General features: G+C 34.6%; 1 protein-coding gene across 1 annotated transcript in view; it reads right to left on the reverse strand.

The window, feature by feature from the left end:
- Positions 1-1403: 1403 nt before the first annotated feature.
- The window catches only part of MRPL3 (mitochondrial ribosomal protein L3), a 40037-nt gene continuing 26078 nt past the window's right edge, over positions 1404-15362 (reverse strand). Inside the window, exons 7-10 of the mRNA XM_026015484.2 lie at positions 12548-12656; positions 7704-7781; positions 5980-6057; positions 1404-1861 (exon numbers count right to left, since the gene is read on the reverse strand). Coding sequence (XP_025871269.1) covers positions 1709-1861; positions 5980-6057; positions 7704-7781; positions 12548-12656 — 418 coding nt within the window. The 3' untranslated portion in view covers positions 1404-1708. The remainder of the gene's footprint in view (positions 1862-5979; positions 6058-7703; positions 7782-12547; positions 12657-15362) is intronic.

A 15362-nucleotide genomic window follows, 5' to 3' on the forward strand; every position in this document is an offset into this window, starting at 1 on the left:
CGGGATCGAATCCCACATCGGGCTCCCAGTGCATGGAGCCTGCTTCTCCCTCTGCCTGTGTCTCTGCCTCTCTCTCTCTCTCTGTGACTATCATGACTATCATAAATAAAAATAAAAAAAAAAATAAAAAAAAATAAAGGTTTATTTATTTGAGAGAGAGAGAGAGAGAGAGAGAACCCATGAGCAAGTGAAGGGGGTGGTGGGCAGAGGGAGAGGGACAAGCAGACACCACACTGAATGCAGAGCCCAATGCAGGGCTTGATGGCATGACCCTGAGATCATGATCTGAGCCAAAACCAAAAGTCTGACACTCAATTGAGCCACCCAGGCACCCCTTCCCACCTATTCTGGTTTATATTATTCTTTGTGTTTTCCTCTTCGTTTACTTTTTACTGTATTGATTTCCTGTCATTTGCAACAAATCTTAATGGAATTAGGTGAAGAATAAATAAAAACCGGATCCCTGGGTGGCGCAGCGGTTTGGCGCCTGCCTTTGGCCCAGGGCGCGATCCTGGAGACCCGGGTTCGAATCCCACATCAGGCTCCAGGTGCATGGAGCCTGCTTCTCCCTCCACCTGTGTCTCTGCCTCTCTCTCTCTCTGTGACTATCATAAATTTAAAAAAAAAAAAAAAATTAAAAAAAAAAAGAATAAATAAAAACCTTAAAAAAGATGTGACTACATTTGGATTTAAAACGAAAGAAATAAGCAAAAAAAAAAAAAAAAAAAAAGTACTGTTGGATTTTCAAAAACAAATCCATTAGCTATCAGGAAATTATATGGAGATCTAACAGTATGATTAATAGGTCTCTTGGGTGACCATATAAATCAAGTCTCAGAAAACACCTGCAGTTAAGTTGGATTCTGTGGGTCCTCAGGAATCTGGTCCAGAGGAAATCTAGTAATTCCAGGAGGCCTGCTTATACCTTCATTGTTAAGCTTGATTATATGATCTAAGTAGCCATTCGTAAGCATATCTTAATTTCATACACTGAAGGAAAAGCCAGGGGCCATTCACATTTCAGAAATAGATGATTCTTAAGTTTGTTGGCTGTACAATCCCAGGCCATTTCAATCCTTCTAAGAAAGTACCAAGGAAAAACGATTAAACCTATCTATAGTTGAGTATCAAACTAAAAATATTCTTCCCAACAGAAATATAAACAGGATCCAAAATTTATAATTTTGTTGTTTTTCCTTTGTCAGGCCTTTAACTATGACAAACATACTTCTGTAATTTAAATAAAAATCTTACTTCATTTCTCTGTTTTAGAGCTCTAAAAACTGCAAGAATGATAACAATGAATTTTAGAAAATGACTTCTTTTTCTGAATAGGTTACACCATAATTCCCGAATGGTTTGCCACTGTTCCACAACTACCCCTTCACAAAGACAGACAAATCTTTAATAAAAGAAGTTTAATTTATAAGCATCTTAAGATAACTTGGTAAAAAAAGAATGAAGCTCACAATTACAAAGATTTTGCTCATATGCAAACTGCCAGTCCATTTAAATTTGGCATAACTGATCTGGTTAATGTGGTAATTTTTTTTTTTAACATAATTTAGTTTGGAGGATGAATGATGTATTTATGCCCTTGACAAAGGGGATAAGTATGGTATTGTGATTAAGAAAATATATTTCCTGGTTATATTACTGTTCTGGCTCACCAAAGCTCATAAAATAAAGTTTGCCATGTCCAATGAGGTTAGGTAAATGTAATAGAAGGTGCGCTGGGTTGACACACATTTTCATCATACAAATCTTCTGGTAGTTCTTCTTCATCTCCATCAGGAAAGTATGTAGGGAATGGTAGATTTTTACAGAAGTCCTTATATGCAGGCAGATTAGAATCTCTGATCTGGAGGGAGGAGACAAAGGTCTTATTAATCAATATTACCAATTAAGTTGCTTAAAGTCTGCTTTAATTATTAATAATTAAAGAATATCTATTCTCACAGTTTCTAATGCGAATAACACAACTGTTATATGAGGTAAAAGGAATTCAATGTATTCTTTTTATTCTAATAAATTTAATTAATTCAGTGACAGAAATAGAGCCTTCCTCAAGTTAATCATCTACTCATAATAAAATTACTCTGGTTATTAATTTATATCTTATCCATAACTTATAAATCTCTAGAATGGCCCAAAAAGCTAAACTGTATTTTACAATTACTAGTTATCAATTGTATCCAAACTATGTACTAAAGTTATCACTACCTAATTATTGATTTTATTATCTACTCATTATGTATTTTTATTATTTTATTCTCTACTAGATTTTTTTTGAGTTGCAGTTTAAAAAAATAACACCTAGTATTTTTGTTAGTCTTAAATGAAAGGGCATATAACCAAAAAATCAAGTTTTATTTATTTTTTAAAAGTTTTTATTTATTTATTCATGAGGGACACAGAGAGAGAGATAGAGGGAGAGACACAGGCAGAGGGAGAAGCAGGCTCCATGCAGGGAGCCTGACGTGGGACTCGATCCCGGGTCTCCAGGATCACGCCCTAGGCTGAAGGCGGCGCTAAACTGCTGAGCCACCACGGCTGCCCAACATCAAGTTTTATTAAAGAAATAAACTTACATTTAACAAGTACCACTATCATTGAGAAATTAAGGACAAGATGATATTTAGCAAAAACAGTAACAATCAATCCACAAGCTCTATTAATTCTTTATATTCTAAAATATGCTAATTATATCTGTGAATTCATAAACCAAGGAATAGTTCAGATATTGATATGATCTAAAATGTTGGGCTTTATTTTTGGAAAACATTATTGGATTCTTCAAAGCTTCTGACTCATTCTACGGCTTTCATTCAGAGAGAAATAAAAAAAATTACATGTAATTATACACACAGAGTAAAATAACGCATAATCATTTTGGCAATAAGAAACGAATAATTTGGTTGAAATAAGTACACAGCTGCTAGGAATAGCTAAGTACAGAAAAACATCTATTTTAATCTCTCCCATTAAAATTGTACCAAGAAATTTTTCAGTAAGTTGCTGAGAAGAAATAAACTCGTTTAATTTTTTTTTCCAATTCACTAATCTTGGGTTGAACTTTAGCTTAAGAAAGTCATTTTCTTACCAATTTAAACTGTCTCAGAACTTAGAACTCAAGATAAAACCCAAGCAAATAAATAACAAAACCAACAACAGCAAAATTTTGTGCTAATTTGATAAATGTGAAAATTTGGTCATAAGTGATCTTATTAGCAAATTCTCAGTTGCTTTTACATTTTGATAGATCTATCATCCCCAAGGAACATTCCAGACAAAAGCACTGCTTATATATTCTAACTGTAAATGCTATATAGTACTATATATTCATTGATTTGAAACATAAATGAGACATTTGGTGGCTCTAAAGCTGAGGGCCAAGAACTTGCATCTCATCCTTAACAAATGTGTGAGACTCCATAGTATGTATTTCTGTGCACTTAATCTAACCTCTGGCTTCATTATTTCCCTCCCTTCACCAAAACTCCTTTAATATCCAGCTCATTCTTTTTATATTTCTGTACTGGCAAACCAGTTCAAGTCCTTTGAGGAAAGGTGAGGGGTGGGACGGACACACACACACACACACACACACACACACACACACACACAAACTAGGAAATCTAGAATAAACTTAGATTATAAATTAGGATATAGGAATGAGCACACACATACACTACACAATGCTGTAAAGGGGTTCTTTCTTTAGGCTCTCTTAATACATTTAGTGAATCCAAACAACGACATAAACACTTAGAGTGATTAAACAGGCTGGTCATCCCTAAGACTATCTTTACTAACTGGAGAACAAAAAAAAGTTATTGGTAGATCTGTAACCTGCAGAGTGCGTGTGTGTGCATGTGTGCGTGCACAAAAGCTCTTATGGGATGAGAGAATGTTAAAGAGGCCATCTATTTGGGCCTCAATCCCCATGGGCAAGGGGGCTCTTTCACTTGCTATGGAATCAGCTGGAAGAATAGAAAAAGTAGAGTGAATATTTTCAAAAAGTGTACCACACTTCTGACGTTTAAAACACAAGCTCACAAAACACTCCCCAGACCCATTCCTTAATGTTTGGGATAGACATTTGTGTAAGGTTACAAAAGACACTTGTTTAGACACATTATATTTTAGAGATTTTTTTTTCAAGATGAGTTTTTAAAATCAAAATATGTTTCTTGCAAATACATTCATTAGTGTGTTAATAATTCAAAAATTCAAAGTGGACTAGATATTCTTTGATGCTAGTTTCTTGAAATATACTTGGGACTCTTCTTTTGGAACTGCCTTTGGTATATCTTCTCAATGTCTTCAGTAATGGTAAGCCATGATACTTTCAGAGAGTCGAGTTTTGGGAGGCAATTTTTTGTTGAAGTAGGTGGAAGAGTACCAAATGTTGTTGACTAGAAACTGTTTATAACAACCAGTGAGAATATCACTGTACAGTGTTTTTCAAGACAGTTGACCTGTTCATCTATAATAGCATCCAAGAAAATCCTGAGGTGTACCTGAGAAGTCATAGCAGCAGTAAGGTTCAGCTGGAAAGCCAGTCTAGAATTGTGTATGCAGTAAAATGGGGAGAAAAGGGAGATTTGATAACACTTTGTCAAAATTTAAAAGTTAATCTGCTATACAATATAATTTTATTATGGAAAATAAACATTTCCCTCTTTTCTCTTTTATTAGGTTGTGGTATTAGTAAACATGTATTAAACCTGGAATGTGGAGGGATACATTTAATTATTCAAAAGCCAAAATGTTTTACGAAGTAGAATGACAACCTGCCAGCCTCAGCAACCCGTCATTGTGTATATGACTAGGCCACTTGGAGACTAGGAACCTATTTAAATCTAAAAATATGCGAAGTAAAAAAAAACAACGAAGAAAAAAAAACAAAAAACCTGCAAAAATTAATAAGATGTATTTTTTAAGAAAAATGAGAATAACCCAGTCAAAAAGTTAACTGCAGAAAGGGCATTTTAATTACTGTAAGATTAAAGTAAGTATATACTTTATGCTAGTAATGGAACCTATTTTAAGAAATGAAAAGAATAAAGACCCAATCTGAAAAATCTGAGATTTAAATTTCAAGCTATTTTTGTTGTTACTGTTGGAAAATTAATAAAGAATACATTTCTGGGAACAGCTAGTATCACTTCTACTATAAATTTATTTTCAGAACGGAAGACTCAAAATTCAAAAGTGATTTCTCATGTTGTATTATGTTGGCCTCAATCCCAGGAAGAATATTTATTTTCTATTTTATTTGATAGAAGTAAGACTGTGAGAGTATAAGAGGTTTTTTTTCATATTTATCCTATACATTTGTTTCCTTCTTTTACTTGTTTTTGAACATTAAAATGAACATGTATATTTTTAAGAAAGACACTAAAAAGTATAATCAGAGCAATGCTAACAATAAGGAATCCCTCCTTAAAATGTCTACCTTCTACCACCTTTTTAAAAAAATTTAATTTTTTAGTAATCTCTATACCCAATGTGGAGCTTGAACTCATGACCCCCAAATCAAGAGTCATGTGCCCTTCCAACTGAGACGGCCAGGGCCCCTTTATCACCTACCTTGCTGATTCTCTCACTGAATTTCCATTTCATGTATTTCTAGTGCCTGTGTCAAACTATTTTAAAAAAAATTAAAAGTTCTTTTTTGGAAAAATATTGATATTTTGGCAATAGTTATCCCATTATCCTTTTTGTATTTCTAAAGAGCCTCTATTTATTGATCCTATCCTTTTTGCAGGTTCGTGATTTTATAAATATAGGTTTTGGCTATTTTGTACATTTTTTCAATCAGGTGCTACTGAAAAATGGGAAAAAATTTAATTTAGCAGAGAATATAGAAAAACAGCCACTTATTTTCAAGCCACATTTATGGGTGAAAAAAGAATTTATGGCACACATTCATGCATCCAAACAATGGAAAATAAAGACAGTTTACATACATACCTTTACTAAGCAATTTCTATGTCCTGGTACAGAGCCATTTACATAGATTATGTTGTGCTTTGTGTTTATTCTCCATACCTAAAGTAAGAAATGAAATCAAATTTTAAGGGTTAAAAACTTGAGAATAAACTTGAATTAAAACAAACAGTATGTTACTAAAAGCTGGGGCTATAAGTAGCCTATGAAGTAATCATCATATTAACACTTCAAAATGCTGAATGAGAATAGTAGGAAAAATTCAAATCGTGTGGATGGCTTATAACAAGACTATAACAGGTATGTCTTATGGAAGTGCTGGCATACTCTCATTTTTAAAAATCTATTTATTTATTTTAGAGAGAGAGAGCATGAATGGGAGGGGCAGAGGAAGAGCAAGAGAGGCTCTCAAGCAGACTCCCCGTTTAGCACAGAGCTGGACTTGGGGCTCGATCCCAAGTCCCTGATATGATGACCTGAGCTGAAACCAAGAGTCAGTCAGATGCTTAACTGACAGTGCCACCGAGGCACCCCACAAACTCTCACTTTAAATATAAATATGAGTGTAGAATAACCAAGACTGCTTGGATGTCTCAATGGACTCTGTTGGCACCATTAACAAGTGGAAATTCAATTTTATTTTATTTTTATTTAATACTAGCTTGCTCCAACTAGAAACTGAAGAAGCCACAACCTCTCTGGGTCTGATTTTCAAAATAAGTGTGCTGAGCAGACGGCCCTCATGTGGGTGGCCTTTTATGTGAAGGAAAAAGCTTATACAAATGGGGGAGAATGGTCAAGAAATGGTAGTGAAAGAACAAATCATGTGGGGTAAAAATCAAGTCTGACTCTCATAGCTAAATGTTAAATACTACCGAAATTGAAATATCTCATACATATGCATGTGCAAATACACATGTGAAGAAAATACACACAAACAGTAAGACTGGGTGATCTCCCATAGATGTAAAACTAATAGAAGGGAAAAAAAAATCTTAGATTTAATTACATAAAATTAAAAAAGCTCTGCTGGTCAAAATTTAAAATAAAATGTATCTACAATAGAGGCTGGAAGAACATGCACCAAAATGCTAAGTGTTTATCATTGAGAGGAGCTATTTTCTTCTTTGTACTTTCTATACTTTGAAACATATCCATATCCATATATAAACATTAGTTATTTGTCAAATTCCTCACATTAGTGAGGACTGAATTTAACTCCTCCCCCCCTTAAAATATATGTAATTATTTTATAAAGATGGATACACACCATAGTCCCTTCTTTAGTACTATCTTTTCCCTCCTGTTTTGATGGTCTCCTCTTTTCTCCTCCATATTCACTTCTATCCACCCACACATTCCACATATAATCCAAAATACTCGGGCATGTAATTCCACTTTTCTCTGTGCTTATATAATGGCACATATAAGTAGGGAGCTTTTGTTCATTCTTTTATAAAAGGAGAGTATTATACATCATGCTCTAGAACTTTTTTTATGCACCCTCTTCTTGTGGAAATCTTCCAGATCAAACAGTAGGTAGGTGCCTTTTTCTTTTCAAAGACTACACATACCATAGCTTGGGCGTTAAATTAACACACTACCATTGTTATGGCTACAACAAACACACATACGTTTCAGGTACTGGAACGATTCTCTGCAGACACAAATGCAGTACATCCTCTGGTGCCTTCACATTCAAGTATTAATTTGACTATTCCTAAAAAAGAGCCACTTCAGAAACTTACTTTTAGTCCATACTCTGTCCTATTTTTGTTTCCCATTTGTCCAGGCATTTTAGTTCCAGGCCAGACTCTAGCAACATCCTACATAAGAAAACCAAAATCAGCACTTTTAAGTACTCTCAATTTCCAATAGCACTGATCAAAGCAAAACACAACCTGAGATAGGAGTTATTAAAATGTTTTACTTTTTCCTCATTCTGCTCGGGCCCAAGGAACTACATATGGATTTAGATACAAATATCCCAGAGGATCTCCCTTCTAAATTAGATCAGAGCAACAAAGTAAATACAGACTACAAAACAGATGTAGGAGAAAAACTCAATAACAACAGAGTAGCAACTGCACTAATACTGGTTGAGAAGGAGAAAAGAAAAATTTTAGGACATAAACACACATCCTAGTATCACCACTCAAAGAACAAACTTGACTGCCTGGTCTGTTTTCACGAATCTTCTGTATTAATTGACTTAATGGACTCCATCTAAATTCCTGCTGCTGTTACTTTCCTTCTCCAGAATGATTAAAGGACAGAGTTAGTTACTAGAATACTGGGTTTGTTTGTCCAGCCCTGGTTGTCTCTGATTCACATAAATCAAACAGCTTCACATAGTCTCTCTGATTTTGGCTTTGATAATGGATAATACTACATCTAAAGAAGCATATTTGAATTACATCTAAAATGGGAAAGCTTCTCATGACATATGAATTCCTGGAACACAAACACTTCTGTATCACTACTCTGACATTAACAGGCAACACTCCCAGTGGAAGTAGCTCACCATAGTATTAGAGTTGGTAACCAAGTCAGATTAAAAGACAATTCTGCATGTCATAGACTAAATATCACTCTAATTTGTTCTACTAACATAGTCTGTCTGTGATAGGCACACCTGGCTTAACATTACATTACTAAAAAAGGACTCTGCCCACCCCAATTAAATTTACATTCTCATTTAAAGTACACCCTCTTAGGATTATAAAAGTATTGACTAATACTTAATGACAGTATTTACAAACACAGAATGGTGCATTTCATGACCATAAACTGGAGTTATAACAACAGGTTCTTCTATATGCCTAATTTTTTTAAAAAAAGATTTTATTTATTTATTCATGAGAGACACAGAGAGGCAGAGACATAAATAAAAGGGAGAAGTAGGCTCCTTGCAAGGGAGCCTGATGCGGGACTCGATCCCCAGAGCAGGATCATGCCCTGAGCTGAAGGCATGATCACCTGAGCTGAAGGCATGATCACCTCAATCCCCAGAGCGGGATCATGCCCTGAGCTGAAGGCATGATCACCTGCTCACCTGCTGAGCCATCCAGGCATCCCTATATGCCTAATTTTTAAGAGAGTTTTATTGAGGTATAATTCACATACATATCTTATTCTTTTTAAAGTATACAAGTTAAAGATCTTAGCGTATACAAGGATTTGTGTATGACCACAATCTTAGAACGTATCTGTCGATCTAAAACAGAAATTCAAAATCCAGCTCCCCCAGCTCTATGCAACCACTAATCTACTTAACATCTTCATAGATTTGCCTAGGATGGACATTTCATGTAAATGGAAATCATACAATATGTAGTCTGTGACTGACTTCTGCCACTTAGCATGTTTTCAAGGTTTGTCCATGTTGCATGTATCAGTACCTCATTCTACTTTACTGCTAAATAATATTGCATTAATTTGCCACATTTTAATTATCTAATCAGCCAATTCATGAACATTTGGGTCATTTCTATGTTTTGGCTCTTATAAATAATGCTGCTGTGCATGCACAAGTGTTTTGTTCATGTTTTCATTTCTTCTGGGCATATTCTTAGGAGTGAATTGCTGGGTCCCATGGTGACTTTACACTTAACATTTCTGGCAACTGACAAACTTTCCCAAGGCAGCTGTTAATCATTTCCACATTCCCATAAACAATGTATGAGGGTTCCAATTTTTCCACATCCCTGCTAACATTTGTTATTATCCATCTATCTTTTAAATTATAGTCATCTCAGTGTGTGTGAAGTGCTACCTTATTGTGGTTTTGATTTGCATTTCCCGAATGGCTAAAGGTGTTAAGCATTTATTCATATGGTAACTGGCCATTTATATATCTTCTATGGAAAAATATTTAAGTTCTTTGGATTGAATTGGATTATCTTTTTTTTTTTTTTTAAGATTTATTTATTTTTGAGAGAGAGAAAATCTCAAGCAGCCTCCATGCTGAGCATGGAAGCCAACATAGAGCTCAATCTCAGAACCCTGAGATCATGACCTGAGCCAAAATCAAGAGTCAGACACTTAACCAACTGAACTACCTAGGCGCCCCAATGTGGGTTATCTTTTCATATTCTAGATTACCAACTTTAGCAGATTTATGATTTGCAAATATTTTCTTCCATTCTGTGAGCTGTCTTTTCATTTCCTTGAGTGTATTGTTTGCAATAGTTTAAATTTTGATGAAGTCTAAGTTTTCTATATTTTCTTTTGTTACTTGTATTTTTGGTGTCCTATTTAAGGCTTCACTTAAGGTCATGAAGAGTTACTCCTACGTTTTCTTAAGAGACTTTTTATAGTTTAGCTCTTAAATTTGTGTCTATGATCTACCTAATTTTTATAACAACTTATTTTCATATAATTTATAACTGTGTAATTTCACATTTGTAAAAAAGTTATAAAAATAATACAAAAAACTCTCATACTCTTGACCCAAATTCACCAGGTGTTCACAAATGTTATCCCATTGTTCTACCATTCACTCTATCTCTATATATGCACATGTTCTTCTGTACTATCTGTACTATCTAAAATTTGATGGTAGGCATGATGCTCCTTTACCTGCAAGTATTTCAGTGTACTTCTTAAGAACAAGAATATTCTCTTATATTACCACAGTACAATTATGAAACTCAAAAAATTTCCTATCTGATCTGTAGTTCACATTCTAAATTTTGCCCCAATAATCCCACCCCCGCCACCAAATCCAGGATCCACTTCAGAATTCTACACTGTAATTAGCTGTCATGCTTCTTTTGTTTCCTCAAATCTGGAGCAGCTCCTCAGCCTTTGTCCTTCACAATCTTGACATTTTTGAAGCCAATTATTTTGTAGCCAATTATTTTGTAGATTATCACTCACTTTGGGTCTAATGCTTTTCCACAATCGGATTCAGGCGATGCATTTTTAGCAGGAATCACCACAGAAGTGATGATGTATTCTTTTCTGTTCTTTTTGTGTTCACTAGGTTAACCCACTCTACAGGTATTATCTTTACCTTTATAATTAATCCAGGAGTTGTTTTGGGACTCTGTATGTAACTTATCTTCATCCAGTTTTCACCACTTGTTTCAGGATCCACTGAATTCTTGGCTCAATCAGTTATTCCTTTGATGGTTGTCAATAGTGAAATTCTAACTCCATCATTCCTTCTACATTTATTAGTTAAGATTATACTGCAAAGAAGAGTAGTCCCCTTTCTCCCATTGTTAACCTAAACATTCGCTTTATCCATCTGTATCTGAGTGAGATCATCAATTCTAATTTTATTCCATGAATTGCCATTTTTTTACATTTTTCAACAAATTGTTCCAAGTTTTACAAATGGGAGCTCATTTTAACTAGCTGCTATGTCCTTTTCATGTGCTATCATTTTTAAAGCACTTTCTTTCTTTCTTCCTTATTTTAATTTCTAAAGGAATTTTTTTTTATTGAGGTCTGATTGACATGTAGCATTTTATTAGGTTAGGGTGTACAAAGTAATGATTTGATATTTGTATATATTGTGAAATGGTCACAATAACTCTAGTTAACATCCATGACCATATGTATTTACAAAAAACTTTTTGCCTTGTGATGAGAACTTTTAAGATCTATTCTCTTAGCAACATTCAAATATGTACTATAGCATTATTAACTATAGTCACCATGCTGTAAATTACATTCCTTGTTTTCTTGAACTAGCTATTTCGGGTTCATCTTGTACTCTTCCTGCCCCATGGATGAAATTCTCCACTTTTTCAAAGGGCCCAAAGTTCCTTTCAGTGGGTCACTGATATTTAGAAACCAAGATCTAGGTAGGCTCTAGGTGTGGCTTGCTGCTATAGATTATCTTTGCTTTTTCAGTTTATCTTTGCTTTTAGGTTCTTTCAGCAGAGAGAGCTAAGGAATAAATATATACACACATATCTATATCTATTTCTCTGTCTTTAAATACATGCATATAATAAACGTATACTGACACCTGCAATCTGAATTCAACACTACAGGGTTTATTCTAATATCCCTCCTTTTCATACCTGAATATCCTTTTCTAGTAGTGAGAAACTTGCTCCCATTATCAATATATTTACTTATTCACTCAATCCTACAACTTACAGAAAATTATTTCAGAATACAAAAGTCCTTCTCCATTTTCTATGCTCTTATTGTTTGTTTCCCCATTTCTTCTCTAACTACTTTTCCCTTGCACCATGGTACTGTCCTTGACAATCTTTCCCAACTGTCTGTGTTAAGGCAAAAATGAACCTGTAAAGGAACCGGTGGGCAGATGGAAGGGCATTCTAATCCCCAATTTCTTGCAGCTGAGGGAGACAGAGATGGAAATGAGAAAGTAGGGAGGAAAATACTGAGAATAACTCCTAAACTTACAGTATAAGGGTTATTACTAAATGACTCAAGTCTGGCTCTGGAAAGTAAGTGAGGCCAGGACCCATAAAAATGTGGTAAGTAGTGTGATCTACCTGGAGTCAGATTAAAATTATGTGACCTGACCTCAAGGACAAACTAAAGCAATCTATATGTAGAAGCTGAATATTTAGTATTAAAAAGGGAACCACTAAGTTATACTTACACCAGTCGAAATAGCTCCAGGTCTCCTGTGGGTTTTTGTTTGACCATGAGTAGCAGGCTGGCCTTTAAATCCCCATCTTTTCATGACACCTTGAAAACCTTTACCAATACTGAACAAGATAAACATTAGAATTTACATAATAAACAGAACACAGAATATTCCCAATTGTGCATTTTCTTAATAGTACGTTAGAGTTTTAACAACGCTACTTACCTAAATACCTAGGAAAAGCTATGCAAGAAAAATTGCAAATGAACATTCCTTTATCTATGTCCTAGTCTGCACCCCTTCCTGGAGACTCATTCCATATAAAATGATTAATTCAAGATAGTAAGACAAGAGCAAGTTAAGCAAAGGGAGTTCTATCTGAGCAGGAAGTTTTATCATCCTAATCCTGTGAAACAACAGAGTAAAAGTGGTGAATTTTTAGAAATTCCCAAGTACTTATAAGCTATGGGGCAGGCAATCAATTAAGATCCCCATCTCCTGGTATTCATGCCCTTGTGCCATTACCTCTCCTGGAGTCCGGGTGGACCTAGGAACTCATGCCTAAGGAATAAACTATGGCAAAATGATAAGATGTCACTTCTGACATTAGGTTATAAAAAAACCTATGGCTTCCAGCTTGGTACACTCTTCCTTTGAGGCTCTGAAGGAAGTCAATGGTCATTCCTATAGAGTGGAACATGGCACTCTATAGGAATGTCATGTGGCAAAGATGTCTCCAGCCAACAGCTGTGGTCCTGAAGCTTGCCAAAGACCACGTTAGTGAGCTTGGAGGCAGTACTCCCCTAGTTGAACTGAGATGACTGGAGCCTTGACTGATGGCCTGACGGCAGTCCTGTGAAGCTACAAGCACTCGGCTGAGTTGTACTGGGATGCCTGACCGTGGACACTGTGAGGTAATAAATGTTTATTGTTTTAAGCTGTTATGTTTTGGAGTAATGTGTTAGGTGGCAATAGATAATATAACACTAAATAAAACAATAATAATGCCATAATGCTGGACAAGTTTTATAAGACATCAGAAACATTTTAGTCTCAAGGTTTGAATAGGAAGCTCATAGAAAAATGGAATCAAAGATTAGCAATTTCTTTAAAATCTAGTATTTCAAATTTAAATGAAACCACTCTATTTTCAAATTCCACTAACTGGAGAAACATTCTGTGTACAGGTGGAAAATGGAAAATACTAAGGTTCGAGCATTAATAAAGTTTATCTCTGCCAAATATATCAGTACAAAGATACAATAAAAGGGCTAGAATGAATTGCACAACTGTACTGGACATATTTTTATACTCTTAAGGTAATACCTTAAGATAAAAACAGTATGAACTACATTTAGAACCTAACAGCAGAATTATCAAGTCACACACCAAAAGTTACTTGTATATGAGTAATTTAAATGTAGCATACACCATTTTCTTCACATTAATCAACTGAACACATCACTTATGGTATGCACATAATTATACTTTGACTCAAAAACTCAAAATAATGCGTATTCCTGGTCAAAGAGCTAAAACAGTAATTTAACATATATTAAATGAAAAACCCACTATAAATTTTGCAAGAACAGAAGAAACTAGAAGAACAGAAACTATGATAATCAAATATTTTACTGAAATTTTGCCTCAAAAACTTAAATATTTCTAGTTAACGCTGAATTTTAGAACACATTTGAAAAATAAAAAGCATGGCAATTTAAAAATAAGAAATAACTACAAAGTTATTTGAGTCTATGGATATTGTCTGGCAAATAACCTTTTAAAGATAAAAAGAGAGGGGACTGGCAACATGAATCTAAACTGAACATGTCTTAAAAATACCACATTCTAACACTGGCCATTCTTAGTAGAAAGGGTACTAGCACCTTCTGAGTCCTAAAATTGATTCATCACTTATTTAAAAAGAAAGCGCTAATGTGTGCACCAATAAAACAAATGCCAGGTAAATTACAGAAGATAATTTAGCTCATTTTAAGAGTAAATGCTTATAAGATAAAAGTGGTATCCTGAAAGTGCTAATTATCTGTCAGCTAATTACAGACTGTTTTTCAATCTAGCTCTAGAATGCACCATGTTGTTATATTGTGTACAATGGGAACCTCTTCAATAAATAACCTTTAAACAAAAGGATAAATGCAAATGACATGACAAATTATTGGCTTAATTCAGATTATGGAGAATAGAGAGTGCACCTGTTGATCTACGGGTGGTTCAGGTATCTATTCTACTGTTCCTCTCCATTGTCACCCAACATGAGAACAAAAACAAAAGCTAAGAAGTGAACTGATCTATACTTAGCATAGCCAGGCACATTTTAAATATAAGGTTTTCACAGGTCACATAAAAGAAAACCTTTATTTTACAAAAATGATACACAGCACATAATACACATGCTTTATCTCCCTTACCCCTTTTCTGTTGCTGATTTTAGTTAGCAGGAAAAAAATGAAATAAAGGAAAATTCAAGTCCTAAAGGACACAATGTGAGAAGTTCCACATTTAGTGAGACAAATCAGAAAATTAGGAAAACATAAAAATATATTTTATTTAGAGCATTTATACTTGATACAAAACCAACAATTCATTTAAAGACTCAGAGATTCTATTTAAATTTAGGAGACTCTACTGCTCTTGTTTCTCAGTCCATTATTCCCTTAGTATACTTTAAGCTTATGAAGGGCAGGGGATTATTATTTAATCCAACCTAGAAAAGTCCGTGTTATTTCGTTACTGGCTATAGTTGTGTCTTTGGAAGATACCTAATTATTTTCTTTTATTTTGTTCTTTGGTTTCCAAATGTTATGTA

Source organism: Vulpes vulpes, chromosome 11 (assembly GCF_048418805.1).
Source record: "Vulpes vulpes isolate BD-2025 chromosome 11, VulVul3, whole genome shotgun sequence".
Taxonomy (NCBI): domain Eukaryota; kingdom Metazoa; phylum Chordata; class Mammalia; order Carnivora; family Canidae; genus Vulpes; species Vulpes vulpes.